Below are 17,625 nucleotides of genomic sequence, written 5' to 3' on the forward strand. Positions count from 1 at the left end.
TTGATTTTTATTGCACGACTTAGACACTATTGTGGAGTCCACCTCTCCTCCTCTCCTCTCTCTTTATCTCTCACCATTTCCTCTCGCTCCACCATCTCTCCATCAGTCTTTCAGTTGCTTCATTCCTCAGTGTCTTCTCCCTAACCACCCTTATCTCCCTCCATCCTCCCTCCCTTTTTCTGGCTACTCATTCTTTCTATCTTGTGCACCACCTCCCTTTTCTCTCTCTCTCTCTCTCTCTCTCTCTCTCTCTCTCTCTCTCTCTCTCTCTCTGTCTTCAGACTCCCAATGTCTCTCGCTTGTCACACACCACATCAACGGGCTGAGGCGGGTTAAGGATGTTTACTTCAAGCTTTTATCATAATGACGTTTAATTGCTTCATTGGCTTAACGAGCTCGGGGACGCAATGTGACCGGCCGGCCCCAGACTGGGTCTGCTGCAGGGACAGAGCAGAGGGTGGATGCGACGGATCGAGTCTTTTCTATGGAGTTTTGATAAAGAATCCAGTTGTGTCGACCTAGTTTGCAACTTCTTCAAAGGAGACGTGGCAGACAGACAGTGGACTGCAACGTTCGAGGGTGTTGAAGTAGAAGGGGAGCCGGCCTCGGGGCAGGTCGGAGAGGAAAGGAGGCTTTTAGTTTAAAGGTTAGAAAAGTGCAGTTAAACAAAGATATGGCAAACAAAGACAGCTGAAGATGCAGATTTCATCAGAGGACAAGCACTTGTAGAAGTATGTACACAGAAGAGCGTGTAATGTCCAGCTGAAAGGAGAAAATAGCTTTTCTTGGAGCTTTCTAGAAGGAACCAGCCCAGAGTAAAGAGGATGGAAACAGACTTTTCCTGGATTTGCTAAGAGAAGAAGAGGCAACGAGACAAGAAGAGCTGAGAGGAAAAGCAGTAGAGCAGAAACTAGAATAAAGTGGACTTTGAGTTGAAGCCATGGAGCTGCTGGAGGCCTTCTACCGCAGGAAGCTCCGGAAGAAGCAGAAGAAAGCCGAGCTGGGCCGCTCGGACGGGGCTCTGTGTCGGTCCCCGTCAGAGGCCAGCGTCAACGGCCTGGCGACTGGCCTCATCTCCAAAGTCCTCAGGTTCACCTCCAGGTAAACCGCTCACGCCTTTATCCAGTTTCATTTCATGTGGAGGTGCGATTTAGGTTTGTTCGGGTCAAGACATCGGAACTTTCAGAACGTGACTGTGTGGCTGTTATGTAGCAGACAAATATAGGCGCCATGCATTAACCACTAAGACTGGCAGAAACATCTTAGTCCAGTTCACAAAAGATTAATATTGCAGCGTTAGTCTTGCAGATGAGTGCAATTTCCCCTTTTTTGCATCTGTTTGCAATTATCCATGTGAGAAAGTCTTGTGCATGATGCCAGTGTGAGAGGTGAAGGTGATCCTGAGCCAGACGGCCGTTGGCGCTTTAGGGGGACGGGCTCCGCCCACATAGACCGGCTCGAGTCGGACTCATAAAGCTGCCTTTCATTGTGACCGTATATGCCGCTGAGTTTTTGGAGAGACATTTTATGAATTCATGAAATCCCTGCAGTGATCCAGCACAGCAGAAAAGCTGAGCAATTGATATGAAGCAATTTCATCAATTAAACCTTGTGTAATTTCAAAATGACACAACTGTCATAGTCCTATCTCTGCTATCACTAACTTAATGAAAACAAGTGTCTCCGTATTTGCATTTAAAAACATGCAAACAGCAGGAGCACTGAGACGCTTTATACTTGGCAGCATAAGTTCGGAGTGCATTTCATCCTTTCAACAGTTACATGGTTTCTTTCTGTCTTATTTGTGCAGGTTTGGTGGCTGCAAATGCCGCGCAATCTATTTGTGATTTCACCTCTGAAAATTCAGCACATGGAATTTTGTACCGGAACCTCTGTTTTATTTTTTCTCTTTATAAAAGTATTTTTTCGAAAATATAGAACAACAAGACTCCCGCACACTGTCCTCTTACCTTGCATTCAGTGATATTTATCAATGAATATGAACCATGGGTTTTCTCCTGCACACCGGTCGACCTACAGGCCTGCAAACTGCTTTGTTCAGCATTTCCTCATTTTTGGAAATTGTGACGGTTTGGAGAGAGACAGAAACATTTCAGGCAACACTTCAAAGCAGAAAGCCAAATAAAGAATGTAAAAAAAAAAACGAAAATAATAACTAATAATTACATTATTAAACATGCTTTGAATGTTCCTGAATACTCACTGGTGAGATCTGACTATTTCTAACCAAATTTGTGAAATGTAAACTTTGATATGACATCCATGACTCAGACGTGACATTTGAGACTTGGACGTGATATGTATGTTTTTTTGCAAATTTGAATCTCAAACCAAATCACACCAAACTGTTCTTGAGCCGGTCCCCCGGGAGCTAATGGAGAGGGCGAGTATCTGTACACGTGTAGCGGCGATGATAGCGCGTCGAGGTATTCCAGTCACGTCCCGTCATTACCCAGGTTCCCCGGGTTCACAGGCAGGCTTTCATGTCTCGGCCTCCTACTTACTCAGATACCATCACTTCCTGTTTATCTGTGTGGATAAATGCAGAGCAGCACAGCATGTCAAATATGACGAGGATGAGGGAAGATTATTGTGGCCGCCATGGATTCCACGTCCCTCTTATCATAACTGCTCAGATAACACATTCACAAATAATGAGGGTGATGTCATAAAGATTATCACCACTGAGAAAACACATGATTTTATCCCTTAATTCATATCACCATGAAATGAAGTTTCAACAAGCCACTTTATTTTTCTCCCTGGTGTTCAGTTATCGTCGGGGAAACGCCTCCAGCAGCTGATTTTCATTAGTCTACCAGGAGAAGGAGGGACTGGGCTCTTTGAGCCACTGGAAGGCTTTAATGTGAAACATTAGTGCAGGAAGGGTTGTATGTCAGTAGCTTTTCATTCATGCAAAAACAACAGCAAAGTGGAAGTGACTGGAAATATTTACTGGATGAAAACAGCACTTGCGTTAAAAATGTGTGTTGAGTTTGACACGACTGATTGAATTACTGCCGTGTGAATGTATATTATACATGATTTATCAAGACAACATGGAGGATCAGGATCAATAACGGATCAAAAAGAAAAAAGAACTCACTTCTCTTGTGTCCATTTGTATAATCAGTTCATCAATCTGCTCAATATATATATATATATATATTTAGACCATAATATTACTAAATATAACAGTCTTACTAGTATTGGAGCTTTTTTTTTCAATTGAAGGGGAAGAAAGAGGTCAGAGCTCTGTGAAATGAGACCATGCAGTGTGTGTGTGTGTGTGTGTGTGTGTGTGTGTGTGTGTTTTGTGTGTTTTGTGTGACTGTGGGAGGAACAGCAGGACAATATTAAATGTAGAAACCGTTTTCTGGTTCCAGCTCTGATACTAACACCCCTTCAGTTCAGTGGTCGGTCCTCTGCAGCCGTTTGAGACATCATAGTGTTTCTGTGATGAACATCTGTGCAGGATGAACGGAGGTGAACATGACTCAAATAGAAACCATGACTGTGGTGTGAGCGTTGGATGATATTCAGCTTTCTGTCAATCAACAAAATTGAAAGTTCATCCCTCTAAATTAATCTAAACACCCGTGCTTTATCGTTCTTTGTTGTAATGCACTTATACCTTTTGCAGAAAGTCAGATGTTGGCTTCTGGCCAGTGAAACAGTGAAGAAAAAATCTTAATAGTGTCTGTTCAAGTGCCTATGGATGCATTATTCTGTTGTGGTTCAAGTATGAAAAATGTGGTCTGTTGGAATAGGCATTAGAGTGGCATTACTCATACAGTATGTTTTCTATCTCCTGACATGACACATATTTATTTACTTTAATTCATTGAAAACCAACTAAAAGAGGCTGCATGGGAACGTAGGCCGCAGGTTATCCGTACGCTGGTTTTTCGTGCTGCCTGGTGGTTTTCTCCTGTAAATCCAGAATCCTCAGACTCCACACAGAGCAGAGACGAACCCACCATCAACCCGTGGAGATAAAAACAAACAGTAGAACGTAGAGACAGCTGCCGACCCCGGGGACAGACAGGATGGACATCTACGGTATCTGAAACCTGTGAATAACGTGTTGAATTAAACACCACACAGGAAGTGGTCGTCGGTCCAGTCAGCAGCAGATGAGCTTGTTGCAGCTTTAAATATCCTCCATCATAATAATCATAATCATATTCTTTTCCTTGAAGTTAGTAATTAAGAGAATAGTAAAGGAGGAAGTACGGTAATGTAGTAAAACCGACGTCCGCTTCTGAGCCTTAAAGTCACATTCTCTCTGCTGGCCATCAGGGGGCGACTCCTCTGGTTGCAAAAAGAAGTCTGGTTGTATAGAAGTCTATGAGAAAGTGACCCTACTTCTAATTCCAATATGACGATGGCCAAAATACCGTAGCACACAAACCAACGTGACCTCAGGATGACTACGTCCACTCCTTATACACAGACAACATTTGCATAGAGAAGAGGTTGGATTTTCACCGAGGAGACCGATGTTCGTGTCCTGTGTGAAATCCAAAACAACAAGTTGCGTACGTAACCTAACTAAGGCAAAAAATGTACTTATTTTGATCCAAACCTTGATCTTTCTAAACACTAACCCTGGCAACTGGAAGGTTGACTTTGTGACCTTTGGAGAGAGACATGTTAGCATTTCCCCCCTGAGTCCAGTCTTTATGCTAAGCTAAGCTAACCATCTGCTGCTTACAGTGGCAAGAAAGCATAAGCATATTTCCCAAAGGGTCAAACTAGTCCTTGAGAAAATGACTCTTTGGCTCCTCGCACCTTACCTTGTGTTTCCCCTTCATTTAGTCATCCTGTTGTCTGTGTTTCACTCGTCTGAGAGGTGTGTTTTCCTCCAGTGTCAGGAGGCGTTGTGATGTTGTTCATGCTGGCTGAGCATATGTGTTCAGTCGACCTCCCTCTCTCGATAATGAATCATATTATAACATTTCTTCGAGTCAGAATGTGTTGTTGTCACATCCTGCACATCCACTAACTCTGTCCCGTGTTTCCCCCCTACAGACGCAGTGAGCCGGCGTCTCGGCCTCACTCGTGGCATTCAACGAAGCTCGGCGAAGGTCAGCAGCAGTCGCATCAGGGTGCGATGGACACCATGAGCAGTGGATGGCACCACAGCTACCACGCCAGGTCAGTGTTCAAAAGCAGCTCCGCCAAATACCTGTCATCCCCGCATCTGCACTGGCGACAGCCGCGGCCCGAGGCATCATATGTCCGGGTTGTCCGTCTCATTCTCGTTAATGGGACTCAAGGATGAACTGATGAAAATGTTGTGGTCAAATAACTTATTCCAATTGTCAAAAAAATATAAATATAAATGTGTGTGCAGCGTGAATCTCAGTAGACCTGGTACTGTTAAGTGTTAAGTTACAGGATCAGTGGACATTTATAGTTGGAGATAAGATAATATCTATATTTTATTATACTCAGGGTGTTGTGAACTTCGTCGTCCAAAACCGTCTGAATAGATGTTTTGTTCCTTAGATTTTGGGTTCACTGTGTTATCAGTGTTATCAGGACTCAGCTGGTCAAAGTTCATGTTTTCATTTGTGTCTCCCTCCCCCTTTGCAGTCTATCTGTCCCATCAATAAAGGCCAAATAGTAATTAGAATTGTGACATATATTAATGCACAAAGGAGGTGTTGTCTTGACATTTCAACCTACGTCAACATCTCAGCTCAAAATCACATGAATGTATCTCAGAAGTTTTATTATTCTAACTTGTAGTCCCAGTTTCCATGATGTTGTTTTAATGCAGGCAGTAAGAATCAATCGTCCGCCGCACAAGGAAATGATGACAAGCAAATCATTTCCAGCCTCTCGGTTCTGCCGAGGGATAAATGCAGTTGTGGTTTGACAGAATGACGCCACACACACACGGTGTTGATTGGAAGACTTTTATCAGCCAGTCGTGGTTAGTGTTGCACAAACCAGCTTATTTAAACTTTCACTGAACATTCACCGCGTTTGTGCAACACTATTGGTGTCACTCAGGCAGGAATGTGTGTAGTTGACGGAGGTCTAGAGACGGATCAATGGCGGCGCTGTTAGCTGCTATCTGTCATGTGATTTGACCTTTGACTGTCTGTCTCATGGCGTGTTTTGAATCTGAAGCGTCAAAATGTCAGTTTGAATCAACACTGACCTTAAATTTGATTATTTATTCATAACGGCTTTCAGAATGTGGTGGGATGGATCCTAATTATTACACATATTACACTCAAATCAAAACAGAAGTTCATTTGGAGAAAATCTAGAACGTGAAATAGTAGTAGTTATTAATAATTGTTATTAGTGATACTAAAAAAAAGTCTTGGTGGCCCCTTTGGAAACTAAACCTGTAAACCTGGCAGGACTTCTGCTTTTGAGTTATCTTTAAGAGTGAGGACTATTTTAGAAACATTCTTTAGATTTTTTAGCAAAATAAAAACTTAAGAAAGAAATTAAGAAATTTGAGACGATGAGGAACTTTTTGGAAAACAATGAGTTTTTTTTTGGAAGATAAGTAAATATTTTTGGAAGAGTGTTTTTTGCCTGTTTAGAATGAGGTCATGGTATGGTTAGGATTAGATGCTTGTGTGTAGAGTTCAAACGTGTCTTTATGGAGATTTTTTGTCCATGTTGTCTTTTGTCATGGTGTCACAGGTTTGAGGATTCACATCTGTTATCTCAGACCAGTCAGGGCTCCTGCTGTCTATGTGTATATATATATATATATATATATATATATATATATATATATATATATATATACGTCTATATACATAGTCAAGTTTACAGATCATGCAGTGTGTCTCCAGGTCCCAGTTCTGCAGTCATATATATATATATATATATATATATATATATATATATATATGCAAGAGGCATTACTGTAGCACAAACAAAATACATAATATTTAATGTTTTATGTTGTGCTTGCTGTGTTTTTTGTGAACCGTGGTCAGAAGGTTTATGTCATCAGAGGAAGTTACATCACTGTTTCCTTTACACAGCAGTGGAGGGCGAATAAAAGCGTGTGCATTGGCGCATGTGTGTGTGTGTGTGTGTGTGCGTGCGTGTGTGTGCGTGTGTGTGCGTGTGTGTGTGTGTGTGTGTGTGTGTGTGTGTGTGCGATGACGTCGATGCCCGTAGAAAGGGGCATTCCTGGTGCACTTCCCCCTCACCTCTGGGTCTCCCCTGGCAACAACCCCCCTCATGTACCATTTCTACAGTTCTGCTTCTTAGAAGAGGAATTAAGAGACAGAAGACATAAAGTCGAACGGGGACAGACAGTCCAGTTGACATAAAGAGACGGACACTGACACAAAAGTTAGACTGAGGAGTTACTGACACAGAAGAAAACCAATGCAGACGGAGACAGACAGAGAGTGTCCCCGTTTCCAGAGCAGTAATTGCATTGTGTTCGCTTGGAGGACTTGGTGGGTCAAACTGTGACGTAGACAATAACACACACACACACACACACACACACACACACACAGACACACATTCCAGTCAGTGATCTAGAGTGAGGTAGCAGCAGCAAATCACCAACTTTTACAACCAACACTTAGAGCACATAAAACCACTTTCAGACCCGCGTCTGGTTACGAAACTGTTCTGGCAATTTAACAAGTTGGCCTTGAATACACCCGAATCACTTTGTGTAAAAGTCAGGTCGGACCTGTGACGTTTCTGTAACACTTCAAGACGGCGCGTGTCTGAACGGTATATTGTCACATTAATGCAAAGCATGAGATGTACCACAACGTGTTCTGCCTTCCTAAAACCGCCACATTTAATTGATCACCTACTTAAAATCTCTTATCCCACAAAAAATACAAGTTGTAGATGTAGTAAATGATGTGTAGGAGGTAGAAAAACAATGACAACAACAGTCAGAGCAGCACTCCCTCCCTTTTTCATTTCCTTAATGAAAAATGTCATTTTGTGTCTCTCAGTGCCTCGACCACCGACCTGTCGGGAGGATTTGACTCTGGCGGCAGTTACCTGAGGAAGAGTCCGGACCAGTACAGCTCTAGGGGCAGCATGGAGAGCCTGGACCCTCCTCAGTCCTCCCAGCTTCACTCCGGAGCTCAGCACTCACTGGGCCACCACACACACAGCGGACCCCACCCAGCCTACTCCTCCTGCCACCAGCTGTCATCTGCCAGGTTCATACAAATAAACACCTTCGCTACTGTCCCAGAGCTTTGCTTGCAGGCTTTTTACTGGCCATCAGGGGGCGACTCCTGGTTGCAGAAAGAAGTCTTTTAGGGTGACAGTTTTTGCTCTGTCCTAAATCTACTACAGCATTCTCATGGTTTTCCACAGAGAGAGCAGAAGGAGCCTGGGAGCCTTATTCAGTATGATGCATGATGACTTAGCATGATGAACTATTCACCATTACCACATTTACAGCTCGTCTCAAATCGACACTCTCCTTTTTTGGTTTTCCATTGCAAGTTGCAGTAGTTGTTGAGGGTTCCTGGTACCTTCTTAGAATGACCTTGGTCGAGGTTCTGAGTGAGCTGAGCCGATACTAGAAGGTGGAGTTTAAACTGCAGACCACTGATTGGTCAGCCAAAGTCATCACTAGCACTACATGGGATATTCATGGGTGTCTAAAGAGAACTGCACACAGCACCATTTTTAAATGAAGAAAAGCCTGACAAGCCGTTTGATAGGCTGTGTCCTTTACAGCTGTATGATCTAATGTTAAATCCATTGTTATGTCCAGGTCCTCCAACAGCATCGACCACCTCCACAGCAAAAGAGACTCTGCCTACTCTTCGTTCTCCACCAGCTCCAGTATCCCGGAGTACCTTACCTCCAACCCCTCCTTCAGCCCGGAGCGCTCCTATTCGCTGGAGTCCGTCCCTCACAGAGAAGCAGGGAGTGCAGAGATCCAGCAGGCTGACATTTGTTACGTCCGGACGGTTTACGACGCCCAGCAGGGCCTATCTCAAGAGCACGAGATGAGCCCCACCTCCGCCGCGTTGCTACGCAACAGCGATTCCAGAGGTGGGGGAGGGGCAAGGCCGGGGCCAAGTAGAGATCTGCAAGGTGAAGTTTCTGCTTCAGGAATCGCTATTGGAAATGGCACTTTGATGTGGTGGCGTCATGGTTTTTCTTTGTACCGTCGCTTCCAGGTCCAGTGGGCGGGGTCTGTTACCGTGGCAGCAACAGCAGTAGCAGCAGCAGTAGCGGCAGCAGCAGTGGGGGCATGCCAGCTTCAAACAGACACAGTGTGGGTCCAATATGGGGCCCTGCAGCCAGCCGCAGCTCCTATGAGAGCCTGAAGGGGGCGCCGGCTCCACCCAGGCGCAGTGACAGCTACGCAGTCATCAGGAAACACGAGAGACCAAACTCCTGGTCCAGTCTGGAGCACGGCCGGTCACTACGGTGAGTATTGACTATTGGTCCAAACATAGACGCTGATGCAACAGTGAGAATGCTGATGAGGATTTGATATAATCAACAGCACAAAGTCCAACCGCTTAAACTTGAAGACAAGCTGACATGACATGGGTTACTCGATATCAACCAGGTTGCAAAAATAAGTCTGATTGCATGGAAGTCTATTCAAATTAGAAAAATGACCCTACTTCTCTCTTGATTTATTATCTCAGTAAACATTGTAAACATGAGTTTATGGCCTCAATCTCTAGTTTCAAGTCTAATAGAGCAGTTAGCAGGGGATGCTTTAGGGTGCGATTGACAGGTTTATCTCAAATTAAGGAAGCTAACCTTGCTAGAAGCTTCACACCAGAGGCCAGATGCAGTAAGGTTGCCTCTCAGGTTGCCGCTCTGCCGCTTGTGTTCACCAGATCACGGGAGTGACCATATTTGGACGGGTGGATATGGTTGCTAAAATGAAAAAAAAAACGGCCTCAAAACAATAGTCCACAAACCAATGGGTGGTCAAGGTGACCACGTCCACCTCTTATATACAGTCTCTAGTATGAATGACTCTGAATCTGAGGAACTCCTCTTGTGACATATGATGTAATTTGCTTTAATCTGATGTAATGTATTCCACTCAGGTCTCTGCAGAAAGGTTCCTGGCATCACTCCAGTGGCCCTGTGGCCTCAAGTGCAGGTGAATTATTTTAATATTCTCTGTCCATGAATCTACTTTATTTAAGGATCCAAATATTTAATCTCCAAGATAGAGGTTCCTCGAAGGCTTAATAGAGGAGAGACACAATGCCTCAATGTGACAATAATGATATAGTTATTTTACTCAGCATTACTGTTACAAACACTGCCATCATCTCATCATTACTGTGGTTCCAGCGAAAGGCTCGTACGGCGCTGAGGGTCAGCTCCACACAGTCATAGAGAAGAGTCCGGAGAGCAGCCCCACCACCAAGCCCCGGCAGGGTGGAGGCTTCCCTCAGCCCCCTTTCCCTACCGGACCCTCCTCCGGACCTGCACCAATCCCTCAGTCGGGCCGCCTCATTCTGCCCACGGGGGTGTACCCCGTCCCTCAGCTTGAGCCCCACTACGCCCAGATGCCCAGCAGCAGCCAGGGGCCCGGCTCCTCGGGAGTCTACCCGGCCCTGGCCAAGGAGAGCCAGCAGCTGCAGGGCGTTGGAGGACGAGAGGGCGGAGCGCCAGAGAGGCGGAGGGATGGAAGCATGTCAGCTACAGAGAACGGATACCAAAACAACATTTCTTCATCACCGCACCCGTATTCCTCTTCTTCAACATCTGCCTCTACAGACCTCAGGACTCCAGCACACGAGGCAGACAGGTGATGATCTTTCTTTTATAGTTATTCTATTAGGCACTGGTGTAAGTATTACGTCTTATATACCTTCTATTGTTGTATATGTTAATATTGTTACTGTATTGTTTTGTTTTTTTATTCTTCTGTTGTAATTGTTGATGGATCTCTAACAGAAGAATGTCCTTCTGGATTAATAAAGTTCTATCGTATCACTGGCTATGAAGCTGTACAAATAGTATCATATCGGCCCTGAATGCTGACTCAGCCTTCTACTCTTCTCAGGCCTCAACAGGAAGAGTCTATCTCTGAACTCTGCAGAGCCCACATGAAAACTGCTGGAGAGGGATCGGAGGACCAGACGGGGGCCCAAAGACCTCCAACCCACCAGGGACCTCAAGGCCAGAGCTTCCAGGGGTCCCATATTCATACAAGCCCGAGACCTCATGGCCAAGTCTTCCAGGAAGAGGATTTCCATATTTCCCACATCCAGTCGACCGCTGCAGTCAGACCGCCGTCCTCACAAGAGTGGAGGGAGCCCTGCATGCCTGTCCAGCCCAGCGGAGACAGGAGCAGGTACTGTGAACCTCCTTTGAGATGCAAAAACACCTCAGAAACTGTGAATGATGATGAATGGATGAGATAGTTGATGAGTTTGTTTTCCATCACCAGTCCTTAAGCAGGTCAGATGGATGGCTGGCTGTATTTTATGTATCAGCAGAAGTCAGGTGATGACGACGATGCTTCTCCCTCCTTTACTGACTGTTCCTCCTCCACATTCTCCTCCCTTCAGATCAATGGACCAGACCAGCATTCATTCAGAGCCAGTGGTGTCCTCCAGGCTCGCCCAGGGACAAGTGCCTCCGACCCACTTACCTGTTCACCCTCTCCAGCCCTCCGCCTCCCACCCTCCCACCCGTCACCTCAGTGACTCAGCAGCCCTGCAGTACCAGCACTGGGACAAAGACAGAGAGCACCCACTGACCCGTCTGGAGATCGCCCTTGCCGAGGTCCACCAATGCCCCAGCCCCAACAGTGTCGTCTCCGCCGGTAGCCATGACAGCAGTAGCTTTGGCGATGGCCACCAGGGGCCTGTCCGCAGCCTCTCTGTCCTGGAGAAGGTCAGCCGCTTTGAGCGGCGGGAGCGCACCGGAAAGCAGCGCTGTCACAGCCCCGTCAAGACGCCAGACAAAACCACCCCCGTAAGGACAACGACAACGTTCACGTTTTATTTTGGTCATTCGATTATTGGGAGAGTTTTCAAAGCACACAGGGAACTAGAAAGATGCACGTCTTCAGATCTCTGCGAGGCAGCGACGACTGCTGTATCGTGTGACTGAGAGAATACGGTCCACAGTTGGCCAAACCCCGGTCTCGACACCAACGTAGACTAGATCTAGACGCCTGTAAGGCATCGTAGAAACATCATGTAAACTCAGAAACAAGCGGCGATGAATGTGTCATTGTGTAACACTCCTCATACAATATTACCAAAAACAACATTAATCTCACCTGCCTGATCCACCATTTGAAAATCTCGATCCGTGTGATACTCCCTCACTGCTTTTTGTTTGCTGATTCTGAATCAGAGCGCCCCCTGTGGAGCAGACGACCTCAGAAACATGCTGGAGAGAAGCAACAGCAGAAACAAAGCCCACAGGACCCTGAGCTACAGAGGAGGCAGCAACGGGCAGAAGAAATTCAGGTAGGATGGTTGTAGGGAATCGATAAAACGATATGTATATAGAACTACAAAGTATCCCAATAAATGTCGTAATGTCTGAAGTCCTTTCAAAGAAGCAATAGTCAAATTACGGCCCATTTACTGTCCTTGTTAAAGTCTGTTAAAGGCAGTTACGTCTGTGTGTGGTGTGTTCAGGACCCCAGCAGATCCCAGTCTAGCCCTGCAGAGAAGCCGCAGCAGCTTCCACCTGAACGAGTCCAGGGACGCTGAAAGCAGGAAGGAGTTCCCCCGAACACAGGACGTCCAAGAGATGCTTGGCTCCATGCAGGACACGTCCCTTAACAGGTCAGTCTTTCAGTAGGTCAGAGTCTTCAAGCAAGTCAGAGACCTCCAAGGTCAGAGTCTTCCAAGAGTTTCAAACAGGTCAGAGTCTTCAGATTTATTTAGCAGGTCATAGTTATTCATCAGTTTGAGTTAGTTAGTTCGCAAGAGTTAAAACCACAAACTAGAGTGGTAATACAAGTCCTCCAGGCCAGCATCCTCAAGGTTAGAGTCCTTCAGCAGGTCCGAGTCCTTCAGCAGGTCCGAGTCTTTGAACAGGTCGGACTCCTCAAACAGGTTGGTGTCCTGAGTTTCTCTGAGCGACCCTGACAATGGAACCTTGTCTCTAATCAGATCTTACAGGGATTCTTTGAAAGACGCCCAGTCTAAGGTCCTGCGGTCCACCTCCTTCAGACGGAGAGACCTCAGCTCCTCAATCAGCCCTCCACCTTCTGCAGCTCCTCCCCCCCTCTCCTCCTCCAGCAGCCATCAGAATCCACCCGTCTCTGCCAAGTACCCGTCGCTGGAGAAAAAAGGCCCAAAAACCATGCCCAAACCCCAGGGCATCATCATCACACCACAGTCCCAACCACCGGCCTCTTCCCTACACACCCCAAAGGAGCGCCATGTGGTCTGCCCGGAGACCCGAGGCCCAAGCCCCCCAGCCCTCCCCAGCGTCCCTCCAGTTGGACCTCCGACACTGATGAGAATCTGCGGCCGCCGGCGTCTGACGGTGGACCAGAAGAAGAGATCATACTCGGAGCCAGAGAACATGAACGAGGTCGGGGTGTCGGATCCAGAGACTGCTGCCCTCTTCAGGCGTGGAGGAGGTAAATACACTTTGGAAAGCGCAGATATAAGAAACAGCTGTGGCCACACACACCTCCAAGTAGTCACAAGCTCCAGCTGGAACTAGCTCATTGTAATGTCGAGCAGACTGTGTCTGAATTTAGCAAAACATAAGAGGAACATACTTTGCCTGTTAAGAAGTAATTACTGGATGACAATCAAGAAGTTTCTTTGAAAGGCTGATTTTGAAGCTAGTATCAAATGCTAGATGTTTTTTTCTTTGTCTTATTATATGATCTGATCATTTCTGATTCAAATAAAAATGATGCTTGCAGTTTATACACCAGCGTGGGAGCTGAGTGTCGGTGTTGTGATCGTAGGCCCTCTATTAGCAATTCACCACCAACAAGTCTGTTCCTGTCCGTCAGAGACCAGTGTAGCCGACCGGCGGAAGATGTTTGAGCTGGTGGCGAGCCGCGTCGGGGGCGGGGCTCTGCAAAACGCCACATCGAGGCCCGACTTGCGGCAGCTTCAGCACGACGCTCTGGCTGATTACATGGAGAGGAAGAGAAGCATGAAACGGGACCAGGAAGGACGGAGGAGTTGCCCGAGGCCTTGCAGCGCTTATCTTCAGCCTGAAAACAGCAACTACTCAGGTGGGTGGAGGGAGGACAAGGGAGGAGTAAGGGGTGATGGTGTTGAAGGTCATATGACGGGTTACGTAAATATTGAATTGATTGACAGATTAATCACATTCTTTTCCCTCCTTCCCCGTCTCCAGCCTCCTCCTGCCACTCGGACACCGTCAGCCTCTGCTCCACCTCCAGCCTGCTCTCCCTCCAGGACTCCGGTGTGGATCGCTTCTCTTGCGGGGAGAGGCGTCTCTGCTCCACCCTCCCTCCTGGGGCCGACCTGCGGAGCCTCCAGTCCAACCTCTTCTACCCGGGCAGGGTGACCATCCCACGGGCTCCGGCTCAGCCTCCTCCTGGGTAACGAAACCAGACACCAACTTACAATTACATTTGACTCTGACGTTGTATTTTTACAACTGAATAAGTCCTTCCTGGTTTCTACTCCCAGAGTTCCTCCTGGTTCCCTTCCCGAGCCCAGGTCCCAGGTCCACCAGGAAGTCCCCCGTGAAGCAGGGCTCAGCAGACAGAACCAGTCCTCCTACAGAGATCTGGACCTGGACCTCCGACAGCAGGATGCAGAGCCTCAAATCAACACGGGAGTGTCCAACCAACTCAACGGGGCTCTGAAGAGGGCCGGGTCCGCTCGGGGCTCGGGGAAGTCGGCCTCTGCTGAGGATCTCTTGGAGATATCTGAGGAGAGACAAGTGGCTCCTCACCACCACCGCTCCCGCTCCTCCCCCACAGCGGAGACGCTGAGACGGGTAACGGGATTTTATGAAACAGTCATATCCAATAGATGCCATGTGTACAGACAAAAAAATAATAATTACAACATGGTCAATCTATATCGCAGAAATGATACATGAGAGCAGTAATAGCATGATGGCAGAATTAATAGTAGAACATGATTACTACTAACCATAACAGCAGCTGCAGATATAATATAATGATGACAATAATAATAAAGCAGAAATAGTAGAATAGACACACAGTGTGTGTAGAGCAGGCCGCTCCATGTTCTATAGGACCAAACCAACCAATCAGATAGCAGTAAAATGTACTATATATATATGTGTCATTTTTTATAATTGATTGAATTGTACAATACAGGGCAAAATAATAGATTTAATAATTTGTAGTGAAGGGAGGATACTTGGACTGTCGTGTGTTTGAGGAAATGTAAATGAACACTAAACACTTCAGGCCTGTGAGACACAAAAGTTCAATCCACTGTTTCAAAAGAGTTGGCACATTTAAATATTATAATTTCTTAGCTGCCAAAAGTGGCAACACCTTGTATATTCAATAATGTGAATTCCAACCGCCTAATAAACAAAGTCAAGGATTTAAACTGATGCGTACACTGGGATCAAATGAAAGACAATCACAAGAATAAAAAAAACATCCATTATTTGACGACATTTTGCCGTTAAGGGACATTTGGCCGTGAGTCACGCAGGAAATACCCAGAGTCCTCTGTGTTTCCTGTGAGGAGCCAGAGAGCCGGCGGGGACGGTGGCTGGGCGCTGTCCGATGTGGATGACAGCAAAGATAACGCACACATACATCCATCGTACACACATCTACACAGTTCCTAAAGGAATGTGGTAAAGGATGAATTTGTCTTTTATCTGGTTGGCTGATCAGAGCAGGCGCTGTCACATAAACACTAATTACACTTCAGACAAACGGACACTCTGTCCTCTTACTTTAAACAGCACATTTCACTGCAGGGGCCTCACCACTCACTTCACTGCATTTCTAACATGTTTTCAAGATAAGCAGCCCACAAAGAATTTGAAATGTCCTTGAAAACAACCAAGTACACTTTCTAAACGGCATCAAATAACAAAAACAGAACTATTTTATTGCATTGGAGCACATTGATTGATGAAATACTGCGTGTAGTCTGTCGAGTTTCTTATGACGATTACACGTCGAACACACAGACACGTTCAAGTTTGAGGCGGAGCAGCCGTTTACAGAAGCAGCAGACGTCAGCTGTGTTGTTTGTGTTTTCATGGGGTGATACGGTCTGCAGACAGACGTGTGATGATGTCACAGAGGCACAGAAATAAAAGTAAGAAGTAGAATAAATACATTTAGTGAGGACTAGAAGAGTGACTAGGGCAGATCTCCACCAGGTATTACCCTCCCAGCTCCCTTAAAGACAAAAGAAGTGAAGATAACAAAGCATCCATCAATCAATCAGAATGTTTAACAATAGTGAAGGTGGTGAGTTAATCTCTTCAACAATCAAATCAAATTCCTCCCAGCGTTATGCCCCGCCTCTTTCCTGTTTCACTGTAAATACATCACCATTGGGAGGATAGATGCTCTGGAAATGCTGTTCTGGTTACAATGTTACTTCCTCCTCCCTCTGCATCCCCTCTCTGTATCTCTGCTCTTACTATCAAATCATTAGTAACACAAAGGAGTCCTTTAACATTCTGGGAGTTACATAAATGACTCCAAAGACTCCAGCAAACAAGTCACTTCAAACAACAACTTGTTGAAACGATTAAGAAATGACCCCACCGGTATATAAACCATGATTACAGTATTCAAATGTACATGAGAGGGTATCAAAATGAGGGGATTCTCCTCCTTAAAGCCCAAACCTGGTCTGTGTGTGTTTCAGGACTTCCCTCCGGGTGACGTCAGGATATTTGGGGTCTTCTCCTCTGAACCTGGACGCCGCTCTCTGGCTGAGGACCGGTACGTCCCGTCTCCGTTCACACCATGTGATCGTGTCACAAAAGCAGCGGTCGGTTCAAATCCCACAGGTTTTACCCCGTGGATCATTCACTTGTCCTTAATTGTCATCTAATTGATCGTATTTCTCAGTTCAGTCAACATTATAAGCATATACCTACAACAACATTATCATACCAAATTATACACCAATAATATGAAGCTGTTGAGCAACATCTTTCCTCACTGACATTTCCCATCAATGATTCTTTTGTGTCGCTTTCATTTGGACTATTTTGAGCAAAATGTCAGACTACTGTTCGTTTCCTGCTAAATAACTGAAGGATCATGGGAATTCACATTCTGCACCGCTATTTTTTATCGCTCTCTTCCATAATAGGCTGTTAACTGTAAACCTGTGTGTGTGTGTGTGTGTGTGTGTGTGTGTGTGTGTGTGTGTGTGTGTGTGTGTGTGTGTGTGTGTGTGTGTGTGTGTGTGTGTGTGTGTGTGTGTGTGTGTGTGTGTGTGTGTGTGTGTGTGTGTGTGTGCTCTAGGCTCTTTGCTATTTTAAATACCAACCGTGTCCTTATGAGTCCATGTGCCCTGCTGCTGGCACCTCAGAGGGAGAGGAGGGGAGACAGACGGGGGAGGATGGAATTATGGGACGGATCACTGAAGGGAGGGGTAAACGAGATGGAGGGAAGAAAGTGAAAAGAGTGAGGGTAGGTAGAGGAGGGTA

The 17,625-nt window shown here is 46.0% G+C and overlaps 1 protein-coding gene across 3 annotated transcripts in view; it reads left to right on the forward strand.

Annotated features, from left to right (window-relative positions):
- The window catches only part of shroom3 (shroom family member 3), a 58,815-nt gene that overhangs the window by 32,625 nt on the left and 8,565 nt on the right, over positions 1–17,625 (forward strand). For 2 of the 3 annotated variants that reach the window (XM_084034389.1, XM_084034390.1), the window contains 15 exons: positions 5,056–5,181; positions 7,995–8,207; positions 8,774–9,099; positions 9,186–9,438; positions 10,080–10,135; positions 10,333–10,792; positions 11,051–11,341; positions 11,559–11,967; positions 12,355–12,470; positions 12,645–12,794; positions 13,125–13,600; positions 13,988–14,215; positions 14,341–14,548; positions 14,640–14,952; positions 16,833–16,909. In XM_084034389.1, the coding sequence (XP_083890515.1) occupies positions 5,056–5,181; positions 7,995–8,207; positions 8,774–9,099; positions 9,186–9,438; positions 10,080–10,135; positions 10,333–10,792; positions 11,051–11,341; positions 11,559–11,967; positions 12,355–12,470; positions 12,645–12,794; positions 13,125–13,600; positions 13,988–14,215; positions 14,341–14,548; positions 14,640–14,952; positions 16,833–16,909 (3,702 nt within the window). Of the gene's footprint in view, positions 1–424; positions 1,102–5,055; positions 5,182–7,994; positions 8,208–8,773; positions 9,100–9,185; positions 9,439–10,079; positions 10,136–10,332; positions 10,793–11,050; positions 11,342–11,558; positions 11,968–12,354; positions 12,471–12,644; positions 12,795–13,124; positions 13,601–13,987; positions 14,216–14,340; positions 14,549–14,639; positions 14,953–16,832; positions 16,910–17,625 lie in introns of those variants that run through there. The other variant, XM_084034391.1, reaches the window with a different exon arrangement.

Source organism: Eutrigla gurnardus (genome assembly GCF_963514095.1).
Source record: "Eutrigla gurnardus genome assembly, chromosome: 19".
Taxonomy (NCBI): Eukaryota; Metazoa; Chordata; class Actinopteri; order Perciformes; family Triglidae; genus Eutrigla; species Eutrigla gurnardus.